At 47.1% G+C, this 17,377-nt stretch overlaps 1 protein-coding gene across 2 annotated transcripts in view; it reads left to right on the top strand.

Moving 5' to 3' along the window:
* The first annotated feature begins 2,762 nt into the window (after positions 1-2,762).
* Rxrg (retinoid X receptor gamma) overlaps positions 2,763-17,377 on the top strand; it is a 41,728-nt gene continuing 27,113 nt past the window's right edge. Inside the window, exon 1 of one of the 2 annotated variants that reach the window (XM_087581773.1) lies at positions 2,763-3,160. In XM_087581773.1, coding sequence (XP_087437899.1) covers positions 3,112-3,160 — 49 coding nt within the window. In that variant the 5' untranslated portion in view covers positions 2,763-3,111. The remainder of the gene's footprint in view (positions 3,161-17,377) is intronic. The other variant, NM_031765.1, reaches the window with a different exon arrangement.

The following is a 17,377-nucleotide window of genomic DNA, read 5'->3' on the forward strand; positions in this document are numbered from 1 at the left end:
GGGCACCGTGCATAAGAGTGAAAAGAACCATCAGATCCTCTCCACATTAACCTTGGGCTAGGTTCTCCAGTGGGCATTTTAAGGGATGGGTTTTGAGTGCCCGAGTGCTTAGAAGAACCCTTGCAAGCATGGAATCAGCAAACAGCCAATTGAAGCAATGCATTTCCTTCCCAAAGGTCATATCGTAGAACTGGTGGTTTGCTCTTGATTGAGAGGCTTTGCTTCAGACACCACAGTGGGGAAGACAGACAACGGGGGACAGGTAGGCTAGCTTGCCTGCCTGTATCTCACTGAAGAGGGTGGTGGATGGAACTTATTTAAAGCAAGTGAGCTGAAGTGTTTCACTGAAGTTTTCTTTCCGTCTTCGTCGTCACCATCAAATTAGCTTGTGCATATGGAACGTTTATTTGTGCCTCTGACACAGTCTAAGTGGTGGGCATGGGTGGGTTCACTCACAGCCCAGGGAGATCCAGTAATTTACAGGTGTCACCAGGCTATAGCAACAGTCAGGATTTGCAGCAGGACTGGACTGTGACTTGTCACCAAGGGACGGACTTCCTAGTGGTATAAGACGCTATCTTTGTTATATTTATTTCAACATTTTGATTGATGGATTGGATAAGACATGGAAGGCCATCTGTTGTATTTTCAGAAGTCATGAAATAGGGATTTGTGGAAGAGATACACTGGGTTAAAGAAACATGTTCCAAAATATCTGGAACGAGAAAGGAACCCCTTATGATTTTTTTCATTTTAGAGGAGTATAAGTGGATGATGCAAGGAGGCCCCCGAGCCAAGCATCCAGGAATGGAATGAGGGGTGCACATCAAGGTGACCATAGCACGAGGGGGGCCGTTCATCAGGTTAGTTCTCTGTGAATTAAGATGTGGAGCTGCCCTATGGGGCCATGATGCTGGCCCATGTGGGCCTCTGGGGAGCTGCACTATGCTCTAACATCAGCCCCACCCTTGATTAATGCCCTGAGAGCCAGTGTCCAGTCACAGGACCACCAGAATCTGTACAGCTCCTCCTTGTCACATTGTGACCCTCCTCCTTGACCCTTGTTGTCCTGGTCCCCTCCATGGCTTTCGGCCTTTGTCATCTTGACTTTGTTCTTACCTCTGCACTTTTTTTTTGTAGTTTTCATTTTGGTTTCTCCTAGAGTTGATTTTGTCCTACAGGACCCTGATTTGATTTACCTCTCTGGCCATCCTTGCCCTACACAGTGTCAGGGGAAAACAATACCCTTGGTGAAGTTCCTCAGTTCTCATCCCGTGACATTGGCCCTTGTCACCTTGCTATTACAACTTGAAGAACAGTTTGGCCCATACTGCTGAGGTAGTCATAAAAATGTGGCTAACCCCTTTCTCTACCTTGAGGGTGTCTATAGAAATGACATTATTAGAAACAATGTGTGTGTGTGTGTGTGTGTGTGTGTGTCTGTGTGTGTGTTTGGTGTGCAAGTGTACATGCCCATACACACAAATGCAGAAGCAGAGAAAGGGTGCCAAGTATCTTCTATCATTTTCTACTCTGTTCCAGTCTCTCTCTAAGCCCAAAGCTCACCATTTCTTCTTCAGCTCGGCTGGAGGCTAGCAAGTGTGTCAATCAGTCCTCCTGACTCCACTCCCCTCCTCACCACTGGGGAGGTAGGTGCACGTGGCCACATTTGACTTTGTTCCATGGGATCTGGGGTTCTGAATTCAGATCCTCAAACACGCACATCAAACATTCTTAGTCACTGAGCCATTCCCCCAGCCCCCTCTACACCTTTTGGATAGTCTTGAAATCTTAGTGATATGTGGATGATCTGGAAGAACCAGGAGCATCTAGGGAAGGCATGAACTATTTGACATGATGGATCATGTAGATAATCCAGAGACAAACTCCATAGGCGTCTGTTCTGTGGCCTCAGAGAGCTGCTGAGATCCTAGGCAAAGAAGCCCCAGGGAGAAGTAGGTTGTCGAATTGCTCTCTAGAGATGGGATGGGATGGGAGTGAGTTCCCAACACTAAGGTGCTCAGATATAGGCTGAGCAGTGCTTTCTCGGGGGAATCTGAAGGACAGACCCAAATATCAAAGGGACTTCCGTTTCCCACTGTGGGTTGGTTGGCTTTAACCAAGGGAGTCTCAGTGTCAGTGAGGACGCTGGAACCACTTTTGAGCGGATGGCACAACGATGGTGCTCAAGGTGAGGTGAAGCATCAGAGCGAGTACCACTCTGTGGAGACAACATCCCCTTCCTACCTGTAGGTAAGGGCTCCTCGTGAACGTGTTGGGCCAAGCTTCTATTGTTGGAGCACAGACCACTGTTGCTGGCCACCCAAGCAGAGGGGCCCAGCCCAAACCTAAAGGCGGCTCTATTTTAGTTTTTCATCGTTGGGCATCTAGTCTCATGCTTTTCTAATTTTGTGCTTATGAAAGGGCTCTGTTCTCTCCTGGCCCCCAACCCCGCCCCCTTTCACAGATCAAATAACCAGTGCACTGGACAGAGAGGAGCCAGAGTGAGAAAATTCATTTTAATAAAACCCCATTGATTTTTGTGGGTGCGAGTCAAGGAAAAGACACCTAAAGAGTCTTTATCGCCTGCCACCTCCCCCCTCCCCTTTCTCCTGACCCACTAGGGCAGTCACACATCGATTGGTTCCCAGCTAATAGATTGTGCCACCCGGTAGGGACCTCTGGGGACTAGCGGGGAGCTGGAAGAGTCGCTCACAGCAGCCCAACCCAGAGTTAATCAAACTAGCAACAGGATCTCAGGCGCAGTGGCGGCGGCGGCAGCGGCGGCGGCGGCGGCAGCAGTAGCAACAGCAGCAGCGACGGCGGCGGCAAGAGGCAAGAAGAGTAGAAGCGGCGGCAGCATTATGCGTGATTACTGACAGGCACCAGCTGCTGCCTCCGCCACAGTCTCTCAACACTATGTGGACTCTCGGATCTAGAGGCAGATTCCTGACTAATCCCAGAGGGCTGGCCCAGCCTGCGCTCCCCCGGCTGCTAGCAAGCGATGGCCACTCTTGTTAGCCCAAGTTGACGGAAGCCCGGCTGTGCCTGGGAGCCGAGAGAGGCTGTACTCCTCAGAAGCGCGGCAGAGGAATGAACTGAACAGCAAACATGTATGGAAATTACTCCCACTTCATGAAGTTTCCCACCGGCTTTGGTGGTAAGGACCTCACTTGGGCTTCACCGTGTTGAGTGTGAACCTGTCGGGGAGAGGCAGGGAGGGAACGGGATAACGTAGCTTGGAATCCGAAGGCCAGCATGTATGTTCTTATGCATGTGTAGTGGGTGCACAGCGCGTTTCGTGGGTGCTCGCCCATGCAGAAGAGAGACTGGTCCCAAGGTGAGGCATGTTTGCATATCAGAAGAAGGTCCTGGGATATTTATGAGAGTCTAAACTAGCGTGTTGGAAAGGGTTTCAAACAAAGCTTTGCTACAACCCCACATGTCTCTGTGTGGGTGTGAAAAGTGAGAGTGAGGGAAATTGCTAAGATGTACCTATTATTTAATTTAATTTGTAATGACACGGGGGGAGGGGTGATGTAAAAGGTTTTGCATGGGCAAAAAGTCCCGGAAATACTTTACAACAAGGGCAAGGTTGTTTTTACTTAAAGAGCTCATTTCTTTACAGTTGGATTTTCAAAAAGGAAACATAGCCCTTTAATTTGCCACCCTGCTTTCCTCCCTCCTTTCTTCCCTTTTGATTTGCTAATAACCTCTTCTCTCCTCCCCTGCTGCTGCCCCCAATTCCACAGCAAGGGTTGCTGTCTTCATTTCCGCTCTGGGGGTCGAGATCTAGGGCTGGGGGTAGGGAAGGCCAGGCTCTGAGAACCTGCAAACTGAGGCTCCAAGTAGCCAAGCCAGGAAGGGTAGTCCCTCACTTTCCCTAGAAGCTTCAGGAGGCTGAGTTCACTGGCTGCCTTCATGCCGGAGCACATCTGTCCTAAAGGACCCCTCCCTCCCTTCAGGGACAGGAGTAGTCCAGACACCCAGTCATGTGTAAATGCAACCAGCAGCCAAACCAACGGACTTCTCATGTATCTAGTGGTGGCGTGGAGTTCATGTTCTTGGGGACCAAAGTCGGAGACTGTGCTCTATGGATTCTGGCAGGCAGGATAAAGCAGATAGATTTGCAAGGTCTTAAGAAATGAAGTCCCTGCTCTCTTGACCTCTGTGAACAGGCAGCCAATCTATCCAAAGGGGGGATGGGGGGAGGAAAGTTTGCCTACCTTACTGGAGTGGGTCCTCTGTGAGGGACTGTGACACACACTGCTGTCCCTTGTTTGGAGGCTTTGGGTGAGGAAGTGTCCCATTCCTTCAGAATGCATCCAGTGACTCTATGAGCCAAACAGGGGCTGGCCACCTGGAGCTTGACTGTGAATGACACACCACCCTTTGCACCGGGGTAATCTCGTTAAGTACACACAGTAATGCTGTACTGTGCACAGTGGCAGAAGCATCAGAAGATTGCTGATTGGTCCCAGGGGCAAGGGGACGTGGGAATTAGCACAAGGTAAAGCTCGAGTTATTTGGACTAATTTGATGGCTGAGAGTGGTGGCCAACAGTATGGCCTGACATGCGGCCTCACGGATATCATCCTGGCCCTTCTCCACTGCCATCTCAGGCCTCCTCCGGGCTGAGGACAGCTTTTCCTCTCGTTCACAAGCTTGGCCATGTTTATCAATTCGGCTAGATTCTTGAGCCCCTCAAGGTCTGTGAAATGTTGGCATCAAAACAGAGGGAGAAAGAGGGACTTGTCTAGAATTGCTTAGGGTGGGTCAAGGATGCTGTCTCACTTAGATAGACACCAAGCTGAGGCCTAAAGGAAGGCAGGGACTAATCCGAGGTGATAACGGGTAGGGTTGCAAAGTATTTCCAGAAATGCCTCATACTCACACTTAAAGTAGAATTGCTTTCACTTGATGTAGCAAAAAGAAACAAGTGTTTTCTCTCTCTCTCTCTCTCTCTCTCTCTCTCTCTCTCTCTCTCACACACACACACACACACACACACACACACACACACAGGGGCAGAGAGAATGACTGATATCTTTGGTCCTTAGTTCTTTTTTTTAAATCATTTATCTTTGTGATCTCAAGCAAGCTACCGAACCTCACTCTAAAACGGAATTTGCTATTTCATTCTTAGAGTTTTGTTTTGAGAATTAAATGAGATAGCTAGTCCGTGAAAAAAAAAAGTGTTATCTGTACATTTGGTACCAAATATAAATTAATATTTCCATTCCTCCCATTTTGCTCAGAAGCCAATATGCAAATTGACTTAAATACCAGATATTGCTGTAGAATAATGAGTTGGGGAATCTGGGGAAAAAAATGTACAATGAAATCTGCGAAACTCCACACATTTTGCTGGCTTCGATTTTCATAACTGTGGAGGCTCCAGTCTTGAGTGGTGTAGGGTTTCGGGTCTGACATAACTGGGGAAGGGTTGTTTAAATGCTTGCCTCTAACGGTGCTTTTTGTTGTCATGCCCAGGAAAGGAATGGTTTGTTTTGCCTGGTTCTGTTCATGGTTTCCATTTTGTTTGCATAAGCCTGTTACGAGGAAGCCTACCCTGAAGCCAAAGGGTTTTCCCTTCAGTAAGGAATAGGCAATGCAGGAGGTGGATCCCACTGCAGGCTCAGGCTCGGGGAAACCTGGGGCTACCACCTGCAGCCACAATGCCTCTGCCTTCATAACTACATTGGTGGGTAACTCCTGCCCCTTCACACATTGGCAAGTGGAGCCACGGAAGGTTCTGGGGTCCTGTAAGAACCTCCAGGGCAGCAATGTTACTGTTGGGAAGTAACGTTCCTGTCTGGGCCATGCTTATGATGTGCCTACAATGAACCTGAGGGCCAGTGCCCACAGGGACCTGCAAAGTGCCCGCTCTTTGAACTTGAACTCTGCCCGCTATGCTAGAAGAACCGTTCTCTCCTTCTTGGCTAAGTCTTGGGTTTGCTAACTGTGCAGAAAACAATCAAACAAACAAACAACCCCCCAAAAACAAAAAACTTGCTTTCCCAAGATGTTTGCCCTTCGGAAGATTTGAGACAAAACTTTGTGAGACTCCATCTGATTGTGCAGTAATCCCAGAGAAGCTAAAGGTCAGAGGTGACAAGCACCTACAACACAGGGATCAGCTATTGGTGCTCTGCTAGGCCACTTCAACACCAAGCAGGGTGGCTGACACTGCTTGCTTTTCTAACTTCCTTTAGAGAAGAGTAGCCAAAGGCTTTGGGAGGGTAAAGCCAGAAAATGGCACCGCTGACCCTTAAGGCTAGATAGTCCGGCTGCAGATCTGTGCTGTGAGTAGCTACCTGTCACAGCTTTTAAAGCCAACACGCTTACTTCACATGGATAGGGACAGCAGTCCACCTCACTCTAGCCTAGACAATCTGGATCATCAGTGACTGTAGAATAGCTTAGGAGCAACAGTGACAGGATGGCCTCTTGGGGACCTCCTGACTTATAAGAGTCCTGCCCACCTGACACGTAGACACTGCCCCCTTTCAACTTGAGAACAGCTACGGAGGAGCGGCAGTATTTGTGTACGGATGCATACACACGTGCGTATTTTCCAGAACACATTCCCCCTCCCCTCCTGCAGATGTGTGGGCGGTTAATTGAAAGCTACCATGGGCGTAAGTGGTTAGAGCTTGTGTAGGGTGGAATAACTGTTTATGAGACCGTAGGAAGGAACACATTTAGGATGACTATTTTCTGAAACATTTACCGTGTTACAAAGAGGTAGACAGATCAATAGAAACCAAGAGGAGAAACCATGCAAAGAGAAACCTTTCACTTTGCTGGTGCTTTTTGCATTGGAGCCCAAGGAGAGATGGGCTTTAGCCCTGAGTGTCTGATGTTGGGGCTACTGAAGGAAGCCACTGTTCTCCTCTCTGGGGTGAGGGGGATAACACAGATTCAGAAAATGGAAGGCGTTTAGTTTTTAGAATTCCTGGGATTGGATGGCTTTCATGAGAGGGACCCAACCTTAGCTCAGTCATCCTCCCCAAAGAGAGAGACCCGTAGTCAGCATTTAACAGGCAACTACTGTGTGCCAAGCACTCTTTGGGGCACTATGTACACAGGTTAGTAGTACTCCCTGGGATCCTTGGAGATAGGACACAGTTATCATCTCCCCCACTTTGCAGACAGGAAAGCAGGACCCTTAAGAGCTTGGGCAAACTGTCCAAGGTCATCTCGAAAGGAAGGAGTAGAGTCCTGGTGGGATGCAACTCCAGGTGATTTAGGCCAGGGCTGCTAAACTTAATCTTACACTGTGGCCACACCCAGGGTGAGAAGGAGGGTGGGGGTGGGGTAGGAGGTAGAAAGGAGTTCCAGAGCCTCCTGAAATGGGGAGGAGCTATTTGTAAGAACAACTTGCGTACCTATTTTCCCTGTATTATTTACAACTTGATTATGGTTCATAGCACCTTTTTTTTCTTTTAAATCATTTGTAGCAAAAGAATAAAATATCTTAGAAGAGAAGCAGGGAACTAAACAGAGGTTAATCTTTTTCCTCCCTAGGTGGATCCGAGTTTATTTTAACACGTGCTGGATTTTTCCATTCTGGGGCAGGGGTTGGCCAGACAGTGAGCAGTATCCATTTTTATAGGCCATACTGCATCTGTGAGGTTCTTACATCAACCCTTGGAGTGAGAAGTAGCTATAGAGACTCCCGTGTTCCAGCGAGTCTGCTGGTCCCTCAGGGAATCTCTCCAGAGAAGTTTTATTTCCATTTCTGATTGCCTTCCCATGAGTTGTGATTTCCAGCACTCTGGTTGTAAAACCCTATTCTTCTGCTTTCTCTGTCACAGAGCAGAGTTGTCAGTCCAACAAAGCATCCCGTAGGTCATCTGCCCCTGATCATTCAATGACTGTTGGAGATTCTTAAGAAAGCACATGTGGCTTGGCCGGGATGTGGGGACGTATGTCACCTTTAAATCCATTTCTGCAGTCCCCTTGGAACAACCTGAGTGGGGAGGAAGAGGAGCAGGGGCAGGCAGCTAAGCCACAGAGTTCTTCCCTCCCCTGGTGGCCACTTTAAGTGGGTAAGCATTGACTTACAGTTGTAAGGGTTTGATTTTTTTTTTCCAAGCATGGAAAATTATAAATATGCAATAGAGGTTTGTTCCTCCTTTCCATTCAGCATTTGGAGGCTGCCATTAAATCTGGCTGGAATTCTGTATGTACATTTTTCTTACAATACGGATGCCTGCCCTTAAAGTATCAGGCTTTACACTGGGACATGCTGAAGTAGACATGACCTGGATTTGGCTCCTGCTTCCAGACAACTACAGGTTAGCACATCATTCCAGGACAGGAGGTTAAGAGGCTGCTATGATTAGGGACTTCCCACCCCTGGTCTTCCAAAGCCCTGGCTTGTCAGCAGGGCACGGACCTTGCTAAGTCCTGACCTGTTTTCTCACCTTTGAATTAAAGAGCCTGGATCCCCTGTTTCTGTTGTCAGCTGCTGTGCCTAGAAGAGAGCAGGGATGAGCACAGTAAGGACTTCCAGGCTAAAGGTCAATTCAAGCTCCTGTTAGGATTTCAGAATGAATATTTGCACTCTAAAAATGGAAAAACCTGTGATCTTTAAATCAAAGGAGCATTTACAAAAAGTTAGAGGGCCAGCAAGAAGAGTGCTCATTAAATATTTTAGGCTGTTTGCTTGAATTTTATTTCTGAGACTCAACTTCTTTGTCTTTGCCATTTTACTAATCATGGGTGTGAAGGGGAAGGAACCTCATGGAGGGCTCAGGGTTTGGAGAACCTGCGTTTTCACAGCCCCAGCAATGAGGGGAGAAAGCAGAGGACAGGGAGCAAGGAAGTAGTACCCTGGACTGATGGGAAAGTGCCTGCCTACCCATCCATTCATCCATTCATCCATTCATCCATCCATCCATCCATCCATCCATCCATCCATCCATCCATCAACACACACACACACATACACACATCCATCTATCCACCCACTCACCCACTCATCCACCCACCCATCCGTCCATCCAGACACACACACACACACACACACACACACACACACACACATACACACACACACACACACACACACACACACACACACACACACACACATCCAGTCATTCAGTGTAATGTCTGAAACTCTGGTGAGTGTAGGACATGGGAGCAGAGGACCTGTCCCTGGTTTGGCCTGCTGGAGCATACGCTAAGTCTCCAAAGTCCATTATTTCTGGAATCTTCTCTCAGGCTGAGTTTAAGTGTCTTGATCTGAAAAGTTCGGGTGTTCAGAACCCAACAACAGATGAAGCCAGGGGTAATATTGTATAGGAACACAGCTTCCAGTAACATAAGAGGACTACAGAAAAAGTCTATCCTTATTCAGAGGCTGGGAGACCTTGAACAAGGAGCCCAGAGAGATGCCATGGGTTAAAGAGCTATGGTGGGTCGAATTAATGTTCAGACACATCAGCAGTGAAAAGTTATTTCCTGGCACCCTAAGCGCCTGCCCCAGACTCCTGTTGGCACGTGGCTAGAAGGGCTCATGGTACACATGCTAGCAGAGTATGGGCCTTGCTTGTGGGGTAGGCAGTTTTTTGTTAGTGAAATCCCCTGGTATATTTCATGTGTTAGGGGACAGCATCATACCCATCTGGACCAGCCTGACTTAAATTGGCCCTGGGTGGGAAAGTTAATACGCAGGCAAAACTTTCAAAAGACAGACACGTTGTGAGGCTAGACCCCAGTTTTAAGCTATTCACAGTCCTGACTACAGTAAGTCACAGCAAGCCCTCTTCAAAGAGCTATGTTGTCATCAGGAACCTCAGTTTGCTAATCTGCCTAATGGTGCTAAGTCTTACCTTACAAACCATTCTGTACCAGACTATATAGTTGGAATGAAGCAGAGAGTGACCTCAATGGTTCTATCTAAAAGGTTTGTCTTGGAGCCTGGCACATAGCACTGGAAAAAGGTTTTGAAAAAGTCAGCAGTTGCTATGGAAATGACAGCATGGATCATGAAGAACGTCATGACCATAGACATTGTTGAGTGAGTACAATATGCTTGGTTTGAGAAATCAGAAGGCCTGGAGGTTTACACTGTGTGGCCTTGAGCAGAGCTGTCTCTGAGCTCATTCCCTCTTTTATAAATCAAGGTGGCACTTTGAAGTCTTAGAAGTCTGGTTCCTAATCAAAAGCAATATGGCCTTATTGATTTATGACATATTCAATTGAGAAAGTTGATCAATGTCATAGCACACTGGGGAGATGGCACTTTCTGAATGAGTGTGAGTGATTTAGAATTCCCAGGACTCTGACCTCATAGGTAGCAATGAATATCCTAGTAAGAGCACCAGTGGAAGGGGAAGCCCTTGGTCCTGCTAAGACTGAACCCCCAGTGAACTAGACTGTTGGGGGGAGGGGGACAATGGGGGGAGGGTGGGGAGAGGAACACCGATAAGAAAGGGGAGGGGGGAGGGGGATGTTTGCCCGGAAACTGGGAAAGGGAATAACACTCGAAATGTATATAAGAAATACTCAAGTTAATAATAATAATAAAAAAAAATAAGGCTGCTATGAAAAAAAAAAAAAAAAGAATTCCCAGGAGATGCTGAACACAGAGAGTGTCTTCATGGAGATGAAAGGAGGAGCCAAAAGAGGGAGGCGGAGCCAGGAGGAAGGGGAGGCGGAGCCAGTCGAAAGGCGAGGCGGAGCCAGGAGGAAAGGGAGGCGGAGCCAGGAGGAAGGGGAGGTGGAGCCAGTCGGAAGGCGAGGCGGAGCCAGGAGGAAGGGGAGGCGGAGCCAGAAAGGAAGCTTTTGGGCTAGCCAGCCTGGCCAAAACTAACCTAAATACCACCACTGCCACTACTACTGCCTCCAAAGAGAACTTGTCTCCAATAAGGTGAAAACTGACACCGGTTTTGTCCTCTGACCTCCACACACATGTGCCTTGACACGCTCATTCCCGTGTGACTACATTCACACGCCAGAATCTGTACACATTCACAAATAATAAATATAAAAGAACTGGTTATGGTATAAACTAGTTTGTATTTGCTGATTTACAAAAAAACAAAAACATAATAAAGAAGGTTTGCTCAGCAAATAAACCGGCGAGGGAAGCGGTGAGTCTATTTAGGATACATCTGTTTTCAAGCAATTTAAAAAGCATAGTAGGAGTGTCATTAGCATATTAACGGGGTGTTAATTACAAAAGAGTCTTTTAAAGCAGGTTTTATAAAATCCCCACTTAGTAACCATTAGCTTACGGTACTTGAAACACAAACTATTCACGTGTGTTACTTGGAAGTAATAAAATTGTAATTTAAAAGTAATCTGCCAACTTGTCACGAATTTAAACTGATTTTCCTCTCAATTGATCCAAATGAGTGAGGTTTTGCTATAATTATATATAATGCTGGTAATAATGAGGCTGATTATCAATCTTTCCCTGCTTTTCACCACTCCATCATTACAGATTTTAGGGCGGGAGTGGAGGGAGCTGGGAGGAATGGGGGAGGGGAGGGGAAATGAAGGAAAAAGAAAAGATGGTGGGGGGAGCCTTCATTTCCCTCTCCCCCTCCCCCTCCCCCACCTCCCAGCACTGGAAGAAGCTACCACACAGCGTCTTCCTGAACTGATGGAGTTTAGGCAGAACTGTCTGAGTGGCTGGGCAAGGCTGCCTCTGCTACTGGTCCTAACTGCTCAGCTAGCAGCTGTATTGGGCCATCAGTAAAGCACCTTTTTGGCCTCACCCTTCCTTCCCCTCTCAGTGGCTACAGCCACAGCTATAGCCCCAGGGCAGAACTTCCCAGAAGCGGGCAGGCTCATTTCTTCGTGTTTTCCACTCTGGACAAATTCCTGTTTCTTGCCTCTCAAAAAAGCCAGGAAATGCTTTTGCCAAGGAGGGGCTTCTAGCTGGACCTTCTTCCGTTTGGGCTCCTCATCACCAGGGAGTCTCATTTCTAATACCTTATTTTCCATACCTGTATATATATATCTACCTTAGTCAAGTGAGTATAATCCCCCCACCCCTCCAGTCCAGATATTGATGGGAAAGTGCTTTGGAGAAGGTCAACAATGATTCAAATGTATAAGCAGTATCTGTGCAAATCCTAACTCGGGATGGCTCTTCTGGAGAAGGTTATGCTGGGCAGGGGCCCTGCAGAGGGGAATCACAGCTGAGGTTTGAACTATGAAGGGCTGGAGTCAGGACTAGGAGAGTCCTGTTAGAGTCAGGGTCAGGATCCTGACAGGGGCCAAGAGCTGAATCAGGAAGAGAGGAATTGCTAGATCTCGTAGGAATCTGCTAGCGGCTACTGCTGTACAACCAGAGGCACCGAATTAAACTCAGACCCTGTTGCTCCCCTTGGTCTCAAAGGCCTTCTTCCCTTATGTAACTTGTTTGATTCACACTGTCTTGAAGGTTTTACATCCACACAGAGACAATTGGAGCACCAGCCTCAAAGTATATGATACACGTGTGTGCACGAGAGTATCATTGATCCATACAATGAATATAAGCAAGTTTTTTTTAAAAAAAAAAAACAAAATAAAAAAATGCTAAGTGCGAGGATCCAAGTGCTGTAGGCACGAGGTGAGTTAATGTTTGGAAAGTGTTGAGAGCTGTGTCTGGCTCATGGCAGTTCCTCAATGATATTAGCTATAATTGTCATCCAGGAGAGGAGACAACACGAAAGTGTCAATTAAAGCCCTTCCTACAGCTGTCCCCTGTCGAACTCTCGCTCAGCAGCCTGCTTGTGTGTTCAGAGCCAAGTACGGAAAGGATGTGTAAGTTTTTCTTAAACAAAGAACAGGCCAGGCACTGCATACTCTGATCCTCAGCTTAGGCACAACATCTTTCTCCTGGATGAAAGGAGGGGAGGGCTTGGGTGTGGGCTTGTCCCCACCGTGGGAGAAACCAGAGTGGGGCAGAGCCCCAGGATTCTCCCCCTCACCCCAACTTATTGTGGAGAATCCAGTTCTGAGACGCTGCCCCCTTCCCCACGGGTGGGCATTAGCCGTTATCAATGGCTCATGACAAAGCTCCTGGTCCCCCTGAAGAGGGTTGCCAATGGGAAAACAAACTCTCCACCCTGGCACAGCAGCAAAGGGGTGGACGCGCCACGCCAAACCGTTTGCTCCCTTGTCTGGCCAGTCAGAAAGACTACAGGCTTGACATTTTACTTTCATTGGCTGACGATCGGTTGCTAAGCAACCCCTTACCTTGGTAAGAATTCTGTAAGTCCCAGTCCTCTCTCTCTTCTCTTTCTCAATAAGTATCTGTCTTTCTCTTCTTCCTTTCTCTCTGTTTTCTATGTCTTTCCTCTCTCTCTCTCTCTCTCTCTCTCTCTCTCTCTCTCTCTCTCTCTCTCTCTCTCTCCTTATACATGTACATATTTCATTTGCTTCTCAGAGATCTCACAGATTTTGCGTTTGATAACTGCCTGGAACACTGATTTCTTATTCAAATAATTTTCCTTTATTAATTCTACACTCATATATATTCTATACTTATATATAACAATATAGGTTATATATGGTATATAATATATATTAGTTATATATAATATATATGAAACACAGAGGTTTCAATGTTCAATAATTATATTTTGAGCACATAAATCATGATGGTAGTTTATAGCAGGGGTGCCCAACCTTCTGACGTTGTGGCATGATGTTGGGGGCTACAGATGTGTTGGATAACATTCACAGCCAGTTCAAGATGCATGTGGCCTGTGCTGGCAGGACAAGCAAAGAGATGACTGACCACTGGTCACCAGGAATCCTGAAGAGAAGTCAGCAAAATTGGCCTGTGTGTCAGGCTGAATTATGAGAGGATATGAGGGGATCTAAGGAAGGGGCGCTGGGGTGACAGAGGAGCACTCCAGGCTATTTATGAGCTCGTCATTCAGAAAGTTCAATATTAAAAACCCCAGTGTGGCCAGCCAGTGGTGGTGGCACATGCCTTTAATCCCAGCACTTGGGAGGCAGGGACAAGCGGATCTCTCTGAGTCCACAGCAGCCTGGTCTACAGAGTGAGTTCCAGGACAGTGAGGGCTACACAGAGAAACTCTGTCAACAAACAAACAAACAGACAAAGCCAGTGTTCCTGTATCAGTGCTTCCTAATTAAAATCCTTACCAGAGTTTTTACTGATATGGACTAATGCATTTTCAGTGTTAGATACTGAAGTCAAGGCTTCGTGCACTGCAGGCATAGACTGTCACTAAGCCGCCCTCCCAGCCCTCGATCTCTACACAATTAATCTTCTTGCCATGGCTCCCTCAGTTTACATGGAGCCCCTTCCTCACAGCCCCTATAGAGTACTAAGTCACCTCTGGGCTCTGATTTCAGACACTCTCTTTGGTTCTCTGAGGCAGGCACGGTTGTATCAGTCTACACAGTTCCTCAGAGAAGTCCAAAGGACTTAGGTTCTAAGAAGAGGAAGAGACCCAGGAGCAGGCACACACAGAGGACACACGGAGGAGAATGGGCTCAACACCATACCAGTATCCTGATGTTGGACTTTCAGTGTCTGTTAACTCTGATGAAGTTGTTTAAGAAAGCAAGCGTCTACACGGCTGAAAGAGTGGAGCCTGGAGGTCAACCTTGGACAGTTTTCCATGTCAGAGCTGTGTCTGTCTCCTCTATAGCATTGTACCCATGACCACAACATACGGAGACTTTTGGAAGGTGTTGCAGTATAATTTCAAAAGAGGTTTCTTTTATCCTGCGTTAGTGCTGGCACCGTAGGGCCACATGGCATCTGTTGGATATTTTCATCTCAGTCAACAAAGCGTCTCACCCCCTAAACTCTATCTCATATCACACTGCCAATGGCTACTCTCTGAGCCCAGCAACAGTCTCTCTACCCACCTAGTTCCCAAGGTAGGCTGTTATCATGTCAGACATACACATCCCAATTCCATGGTGGATCCAGTGTGTCCAACCACCACACACTCTCGAACTCAATTAAGTTACCACATGAACGAACACACCATACAGTAACTTCTGATCCAATTGATAAGATGTAATTGCCAATCTAAGAATAGTCATAACAACCTATAAATCTCTAAAACTTTTCTCCTGCCCATCCTTCCTTCTAGTCCAATGGCAGGCCTCATTATATCCTATACCTGCCTTCACCTGCATAATGACATCAACCTACAGAAGGATAGTGTTCTTTCTGTATTCTATATATTCCTGTCACGGCTTGGCTCCTGACAACAGTCAGCTTCTTAAACTATACTTGCTAGACAGCCTGAAGGCCTAAGGAAGTCAAGTAGGATAGCAGGGCCCCCCAAAGCCAGTGGTTAAGCTCAGACCATTCCAGACTACCTTTGCCTGTCCTTTCTCTCCAACACTTGAAACCTATGCTCCGGGCATCACTCATAAAACAGAGCTAGCAGGAAGAACCACAGAGGTTACCAAACACTAGCTCCTTGCTGAGAGAAATGAGGCCCGGGTAAAGAAAACACTTTTCCTTGGTCCATTGTTAGGACAGAAGGCGACCTCCTGAGGAAGTTCCATCACTTTAAGTCATTTTATAAAGAAGCTGCTGGTTGGAGAAAGAAAATGAACTCTGTGGAGTAGTCTAAGGGCATTTTCTAGGTTTCTGGGCAGTTGTAGTACAGGTGATAGAAGATCAAGATACAGGATTAGGGAGCTAGCAAGGTAGACAAGGTGCAGAGGCAGGATCCTCATACCAAGGTAGCCCAGGCGAGCGATTGTTTCAGCTCATCCCTACCGCTGTAACAAGGTACCTCAGACAGCCAGTTCATAAACAATGACTTCTTTCTTCCTTCCTTCCTTCCTTCCTTCCTTCCTTCCTTCCTTCCTTCCTCCCTCCCTCCCTCCCTCCCTCCCTCCCTCCCTCCCTCTCTCTCTCTCTCTCTCTCTCTCTCTCTCTCTCTCTCTCTCTCTCTTTCTTTCTTTCTTTCTTTCTTTCTTTCTTTTTTTGCTTATAATTCTCAAGGCTTCAAAGTCCAAGACCAAAGCCCTGAACAGGTTCGGTGTCTTGGGGAGGGCTTGCCTTCTACTCTCACTGTGGCGCTCTGTGAATTCTGACCCTCCTGTGATGGAAGGTCTAGGGACAGATGCTGTGTCCTCACATGCAGAAGAGATTAGGAAGGCCTCGTGGCATTCTGAAGCTTCTTTAAGAAGGCCATTGATCCATCCATGAGGGTGTTGACCTGAGGCTCTCATCAGGTCCTCAGACCTTGAGTTTGAGTTCCAAGATGTGGTTTGAAGGGGCATGGGCAGTCAACCCATAACAGAGTTATGCTAAAAGCAAAGCCACCACTGTTAAGACTGCTTGGTCACTGTGAGGGTCAGACTTCCAAAACCATTTGTGTAAGAAGCATTTGTCTCTTACGTGATTGTTCTTGAAAGTCTGGTTATTATTTGTCTACCCCTTCTGGGTGAGAGCAAGTGTGTGTGTGTGTGTGTGTGTGTGTGTGTGTGTGTGTGTGTGTGTGTGTGTAAGTGTGTATGTGTGTGTGTGTGCATATGTGTGTGTGTGTTCATCTGCTGCATACATGTGGCATGGCACATGTGGGAGATCAGAGGATGACCTACAGCAGTTAGTTCTCTCCTACTATGTGAGGCCTGGACAAAGTAATTACATCCTCAGGCTTGGCAGCAGGTGCCCTAACCTGGTGAGACTTCTTGCTGGCCCTGTCCCCTCAGAGACAGTTAAAAACTGGGCATGAATGCATGATTTCATTCAATCCCAACAATCCTCCTGCCTCTGCAGTTCACAGTCAAATTGCCTTCATTTTTACTACCCACAGTAACAATATGTCCTCCCCTCTCCTCCCTTCCCCTCTCCCTCCTTCCCCTCCTCTCCCCTGACCTTTCCTCCCTTCCTTTATCCCTTCCTTCCTTCCTTCCTTCCAAATACAATGCACTCTCTGTGTGGTGTATTGTTCCTTGGATCATTTCTATGACAAAGTACCTGGGAAGAAGCAACAATGTAAGGGAAGAAGGATTTATTTTGGCTCCGAGTTCATGGGGTGCAGTCCATAAAGGCATCGTTCTCTTCAGGATGACGATTTTAGACAAAAGTGGGATGTTGGGCCCAGGTGTGGATTGAGATTTTTCTCTGAATAAAACAATTGTTCCCTCTTTAACTTTTTGCATGCATGCATTCATTCTTTCTTTCTTTCTCGTGTGTGTGTGTGTGTGTGTGTGTGTGTGTGCTTTTAAAAACATAAACACACATGTCACAGTACATGTACAGGGATCAGAGGACAATTGGTGGGAGCCAGTTTTTTTCCTTCCACTGTGTGAGTCCCAGGGTTTGAACTCCAGTCTCTAGACCTAGCAGTTGGTGCCTTTTCCAAGTGCGCCATCTTGCCAGCCCTAGAGTAACTCCTTCGCTCTGGTAGAC

The sequence above is a fragment of the Rattus norvegicus genome, chromosome 13 (assembly GCF_021556685.1).
Source record: "Rattus norvegicus strain SHRSP/BbbUtx chromosome 13, alternate assembly SHRSP_T2T, whole genome shotgun sequence".
Taxonomy (NCBI): Eukaryota; Metazoa; Chordata; class Mammalia; order Rodentia; family Muridae; genus Rattus; species Rattus norvegicus.